Source organism: Salvelinus namaycush, unplaced genomic scaffold (assembly GCF_016432855.1).
Source record: "Salvelinus namaycush isolate Seneca unplaced genomic scaffold, SaNama_1.0 Scaffold492, whole genome shotgun sequence".
NCBI classification, from domain to species: Eukaryota; Metazoa; Chordata; class Actinopteri; order Salmoniformes; family Salmonidae; genus Salvelinus; species Salvelinus namaycush.
This window is the reverse complement of record NW_024061189.1, coordinates 40,947-47,539: the sequence shown is the minus strand read 5'-3', so window position 1 is coordinate 47,539 and position 6,593 is coordinate 40,947. Positions and strand designations below refer to the sequence as shown.

At 44.8% G+C, this 6,593-nt stretch overlaps 1 protein-coding gene across 1 annotated transcript in view; it reads right to left on the bottom strand.

The window, feature by feature from the left end:
• Nucleotides 1-261: 261 nt before the first annotated feature.
• LOC120041634 (TSC22 domain family protein 3-like) overlaps nt 262-6,593 on the bottom strand; it is a 35,897-nt gene continuing 29,565 nt past the window's right edge. Inside the window, exons 2-3 of the mRNA XM_038986496.1 lie at nt 3,140-3,191; nt 262-520 (exon numbers count right to left, since the gene is read on the bottom strand). Of these exons, the coding sequence (XP_038842424.1) occupies nt 386-520; nt 3,140-3,191 (187 nt within the window). The 3' untranslated portion in view covers nt 262-385. The remainder of the gene's footprint in view (nt 521-3,139; nt 3,192-6,593) is intronic.

The following is a 6,593-nucleotide window of genomic DNA, read 5'->3' as shown; positions in this document are numbered from 1 at the left end:
AGATGTGTGGTGTGTATAGATGTGGTGTGTATAGAGGTGTATATAGAGGTGTGGTGTGTATAGATGTGTGGTGTGTATAGAGGTGTGTATAGATGTGTGGTGTGTATAGAGGTGGTGTATATAGAGGTAGAGGTGCTGATCCCTGACTGTTTGATCCTTCCCATCCTCTTAGCTCTCCAATCCACATTCCGACCCGGCTCTGCCGGTTACCCCCGACAACGCTGTGTGTGTGTGTGTGAGCTCTAGGTAGCCAGGTACTCTTTAGTCACAGTTATTTATTATTGTTTTCTGCAGTTCGACAGATTCACTCATCAGTAATGTTACAGGTATTACTAATTTAAACAACGGGGTGATCATTACAGGAGTGTAACATTTTGTTGCTGTGTCAGTCTCTCAGAGTTCTCAGGATATAGTTCTCTCTCTCCAGCTGGGCGTTCCTTTCTGATAGTTCTTTAATCTGTTCCCATAGCAACTCCACCTCCTCTCTGACCGCCAGCATCAGGTGGGTCTTTACAAGGTCCTGAAATATAGAAAATAATCTACACTGAGTACACAAAACACTAAGAACACCTTCCTAATATTGAGTTCCACCCCCTTTTGCCCTCAGAACAGCCTCAATTTGTCTGGGTGTAACCGATGTGAAATGGCTAGCTAGTTAGCGGGGTGCGCGCTAATAGCGTTTCAATCAGTGACGTCACTCGCTCTGAGACCTTGAAGTAGTTGTTCCCCTTGCTCTGCAAGGGCCGCGGCTTTTGTGGAGCGATGGGTAACGATGCTTCGTGGGAGGCAGTTGTAGATGTGTGCAGAGGGTCCCTGGTTCGAGCCCAGGTAGGGGCGAGGAGAGGAACGGACGCTATACTGTTACATTGGCTGTACAAGGTGTCGAAAGCATTCAACAGGGATGCTGGCCCATGTTGACTCCAATGCTTCCCACAGTTGTCAAGTTGGCTGCCTGTCCTTTGGGTGGTGGACCATTTTTGATACACACGGGAAACTGTTGCAGTTCTTGCCACATACCGGTGCACCTGGCACCTCCTACCATACCCCATTCAAAGGCACTTTAATGTTTTGTCTTGTCCATTCACCCTCTGAATGGCACACATAAATCCTTATTTAACCCGTCTCCTCCCCTTCATCTATACTGATTGAAGTGGATTTAACAAGTGACATCAATAAGGGATAATAGCTTTCACCTGGATTCACATGGAAAGAGCAGGTGTTCTTAATGTTTTGTCCACTCAGCGTATAAGTCAGTTAAGAACAAATTCTTATTTACAATGACGGCCGACACCGGCCAAACCCGGACGACGCTGGGCCAATTTACAATGACGGCCTACACCGGCCAAACCCGGACGACGCTGGGCCATTTTACAATGACGGCCTACACCGGCCAAACCCAGACGGCGCTGGGCCATTTTACAATGACGGCCTACAATGTCCAAACCCGGACGACGCTGGGGCAATTTACAATGACGGCCGACACCGGCCAAACCCGGACGACGCTGGGCCAGTTTACAATGACGGCCTACACCGGCCAAACCCGGACGACGCTGGGCCAATTTACAATGACGGCCTACACCGGCCAAACCCGGACGACGCTGGGGCAATTTACAATGACGGCCTACACCGGCCAAACCCGGACGACGCTGGGGCAATTTACAATGACGGCCTACAATGTCCAAACCCGGACGACGCTGGGCCATTTTACAATGACGGCCTACACCGGCCAAACCCGGACGACGCTGGGCCATTTTACAATGACGGCCTACACCGGCCAAACCCGGACGACGCTGGGGCAATTTACAATGACGGCCTACAATGTCCAAACCCGGACGACGCTGGGCCATTTACAATGATGGCCTACACCGGCCAAAACCGGAGACGCTGGGCAATTTACAATGACGGCCTACACCGGCCAAACCCGGACGACACTGGGCCATTTTACAATGACGGCCTACACCGGCCAAACCCGGACGACGCTGGGCCATTTTACAATGATGGCCTACACCGGCCAAACCCGGACGACGCTGGGCCAATTTACAATGACGGCCTACACCGGCCAAACCCGGACGACACTGGGCCATTTTACAATGACGGCCTACACCGGCCAAACCGGACGACGCTGGGCCATTTTACAATGATGGCCTACACCGGCCAAACCCGGACGACGCTGGGCCAATTTACAATGACGGCCTACACCGGCCAAACCCGGACGACACTGGGCCATTTTACAATGACGGCCTACACCGGCCAAACCCGGACGACGCTGGGCCAATTTACAATGATGGCCTACACCGGCCAAACCCGGACGACACTGGGCCATTTTACAATGACTGCCTACACCGGCCAAACCCGGACGACACTGGGCCAATTGTGTGCCGCCCTATGGGACTCCCAATCACGGCCGGTTGTGATACAGCTTGGATTCGAACCAGGGTGTCTGTAGTGACGCCTCAAGCACTGAGATGCAGTGCCTTAGACCACTCGGGAGTGTATCACAACACATGATATCAGAATAAGGTTATTACCCAACATGCCTGTATATGTCTATGCCGTTATGACATCGCTCGTCCAAATATTTAGATATTCTTAATTCCATTCTTTTAGATTTGTGTGTTTAGTTGTGAAATTGTTAGATATTACTATTTAGATATTACTGCACTGTTGGAGCTAGAAACACAAGCATTTCGCTACACCAGCAATAACATCTGCTAAACACGTGTATATGACAAATAAAATTTGATTTATATCACAATACATGAAGTCAGAATAAGGTAAAAACCTCTCTGGGATAGGGTCTAGTTTCCTGAATTTCTGCCTGACTGACGTGCCCAAAGTAAACTGCCTGTTACTCAGGCCCAGAAGCCAGGATATGCATATAATTGGTAGCATTGGATAGAAAACACTTTGACGTTTCTAAAACTGTTAAAATAATCTCTGAGACTATAACAGAATTGATATGGCAGGCGAAAATCCGACCAGAATTATTAATTTTTTTGAACTCCCAGGCTCTTATGGAAACCTATTGTTTCTATGTACATCCGTCTCCCAGATTGCAATTCCTATGGCTTCCACTAGATGCCAACAGTCTTTATTCAAGGTTTCAGGCTTTCATTTTTGAAAAACACAAGAGACCTACCATGGCTTGCTCTATCTTGTTGTCGATTGCGATCATGCTGCTGCTCGACCCACTGCAAAGACGAGAAAATAAACAGTTTTGAATAGTGTGTGTGTGTCTAGATTCAGTGTAATGTGGTGGCACATGGTTCACATCAGAGTATGGAGTTGAGTGGTCGGAAAACCGCTCCACTAAAAACCAAACCGCTCCTCGCTCACAGAAAAAAAAAAAAAAATACCACTCATTCATTAAAACACCATTTAACCAACACCCATCTATTTTTGTGACAACCTGGACCTACCATTTGATTTTGAAGTATTGAAACCAAACCATTTGATTTGAATGAAAAGTATTTTCATAAATATAAAAAAGGTGACTGTAAGAAGCACTCATTATTTGAAATAGGCTACATGTCATACTAAACAGCACTAAAAACACTCTACATTAGTCAGGACCCAGACAGGGAGCCTAAGAAGGAATGAACATGCATTATTTTGGCTATAGTATTAGCTTATTATCTCAGTGATTTCAAGGCCTACAAACAAATACATTGTGGAGCATTTGAGAGTGCGAGACACTAGGCTGGCAGGAACATAAAGCACTCAGCACCTAAACATTTAGTTGTATTAAATCATTATACTCAATAAATTGTTACTTAGAATGAAATACAAATTAAATGAAAAATGTCTTATTAGGCCCAGTGGCTTTGAATTAATTAGATTTTTTTTTAGGCAATATATCAAAATGCCAGGACTATTGTGGCACAAAATAATGAAAAGGTCTGACTGCTCAGAGATGCTTTGGGAAAATGGTCACAACGGGGGACCAGCGTGTTTCAGGGGAAGGTGGTGTATCTGATCTCCATCAGCTAGGACTTGACATTGGTTCATCAAATCTTCCCATTTCTGCCAGTTTTTTGCTCAATTTCATGATTTCTCAAACAGCTGCAACTGTATATGCATTCACACATCAAGGTCTTCTGTTGAGTTGGGCTCTGGATGGAACAACTGTTGAACATCAAGAGTGTCTGGTTGTTGAGTTGGGCTCTGGATGGAACAACTGTTGAACATCAAGGTCTTCTGTTGAGTTGGGCTCTGGATGGAACAACTGTTGAACATCAAGGTCTTCTGTTGAGTTGGGCTCTGGATGGAACAACTGTTGAACATCAAGGTCTTCTGTTGAGTTGGGCTCTGGATGGAACAACTGTTGAACATCAAGAGTGTCTGGTTGTTGAGTTGGGCTCTGGATGGAACAACTGTTGAACATCAAGGTCTTCTGTTGAGTTGGGCTCTGGATGGAACAACTGTTGAACATCGAGGTCTTCTGTTGAGTTGGGCTCTGGATGGAACAACTGTTGAACATCAAGGTCTTCTGTTGAGTTGGGCTCTGGATGGAACAACTGTTGAACATCAAGGTCTTCTGTTGAGTTGGGCTCTGGATGGAACAACTGTTGAACATCAAGGTCTTCTGTTGAGTTGGGCTCTGGATGGAACAACTGTTGAACATCAAGAGTGTCTGGTTGTTTGTGGGGGAAAGAGGTAGAGTGTGCATGAGTATAAGTATCCCACATATGTTGCTATGCGGGTAATAATGTTTGGGACAATACACAATGAATCACTAATTGTTTGTAATGGCAATCCTGGTTAGGGGTAACACTCCTGGTTAGGGGTAACACTCCTGGTTAGGGGTAACACTCCATTGCATGAACTGCCGACAATACTACGCATTTTATTTGTTAATTGTGGTAATTAAGATGTACAAGATTTTTTACATTATATATATAAATAAATAACTCTGCAAAAAGAAAGGTCCCTTTTTCAGGCCCCGTCTTTCAAAGATAATTCGTAAAAATCCAAATAACTTCACAGATCTTCATTGTAAAGGGTTTAAACACTTTCCCATGCTTGTTCAATGAACCATAAAGAATTAATGAACATGCACCCGTGGAACGGTCGTTAAGACACTAACAGCTTACAGACGATATGCAATTAAGGTCACAGTTATGAAAACTTAGGAAACTAAAGAGGCCTTTCTACGGACTCTGAAAAACACCAAAAGATGCCCAGGGTCCCTGCTCATCTGCGTGAACGTGCCTTGGGCATGCTGCAAGAAGGCATGAGGACTGCAGATGTGGCCAGGGCAATAAATTGCAATGTCCGTACTGTGAGACGGCTAAGACAGAGCTACAGGGAGACAGGACGGACAGCTGATCGTCCTCGCAGTGGCAGACCACGTGTAACACCTGCACAGGATCGGTACATCCGAACATCACACCTGCGGGACAGGTACAGGATGGCAACAACAACTGCCCGAGTTACACCAGGAACGCACAATCCCTCCATCAGTGACTGTCCGCAATCCAGCCTCTCTCAGCCTGAGGGCTTGTAGGTCTGTTGTAAGGCAGGTCCTCATCAGACATCACCGGCAACAACGTCGCCTATGGTCACAAACCCACCGTTGCTGGACCACACAGGACTGGCAAAAAGTGCTCTTCACTGACGAGTCGCGGTTTTGTCTCACCAGGGGTGATGGTCGGATTCGCGTTTATCGTGGAAGGAATGAGCGTTACACCGAGGCCTGTACTCTGGAGAGGGATCGATTTGGAGGGGGAGGGTCCATCATGGTCTGGGACGGTGTGTCACAGGATTCTCTCCCTCCCTCTCCTAAGAGACAAGGAATATAATATCTATTGTTTACAGGAAACTCATTCAATGATTTTAGATGAAGTTGTTAGGAAAAAGGACTAGGGGGGCGAAATATACTTCTCCAATGGGCAAAGAAATTTAAAAGAGGTGATGATATTAATTAACAATAATTTTGATCCGAATGTGCAAATTGGCCAAACAGATCCGCAAGGTAGATGGATTATTTTAAATATGTTATTGGACCATAAACAGATATGTCTCATTAACCTTTACGGTCCAAATAATGATGATCCATGCTTCTTTGAAAATATATATAATAAATGATCAACCCTGCAAGCAACACGAGACTCTATTATTATGGTGGGAGATTATAATACGGTTTTAAATACATCTATGGAACGTAAAGGAAACCACCAATGTCATGGATATATTGGAACTAGTAGATATTTGGAAGCTTAATTATCCTGACCTAGTGAGATATACATGGCAGAGGCTTAACCAAAAAGTAAGAAAGAAAAAAAAGATAAAAAGTTTTGATAGGGGAGCGAATGCCGTCAGACCAACAAATAATTGGCATATAGATTACATTTACAGAAATTCAACGTGGAAGAGGATATTGCAAATTTAATCAAAGCCTATTGGATGTTAACTTGTTTTTAACCAGAATAATTTATTAGACTTTTTCCTAAATAACATAGGTACAGCAAAACCCCTTATTGTATGGGGCACTTTTACAATGTGCTTTAGAGGCCATGCAATTCAGTAGTCATCGGTAGTCATATTAACAAAGGAAATAGAAGGACAGTACTGATAGTTAGCAATAAAAACTA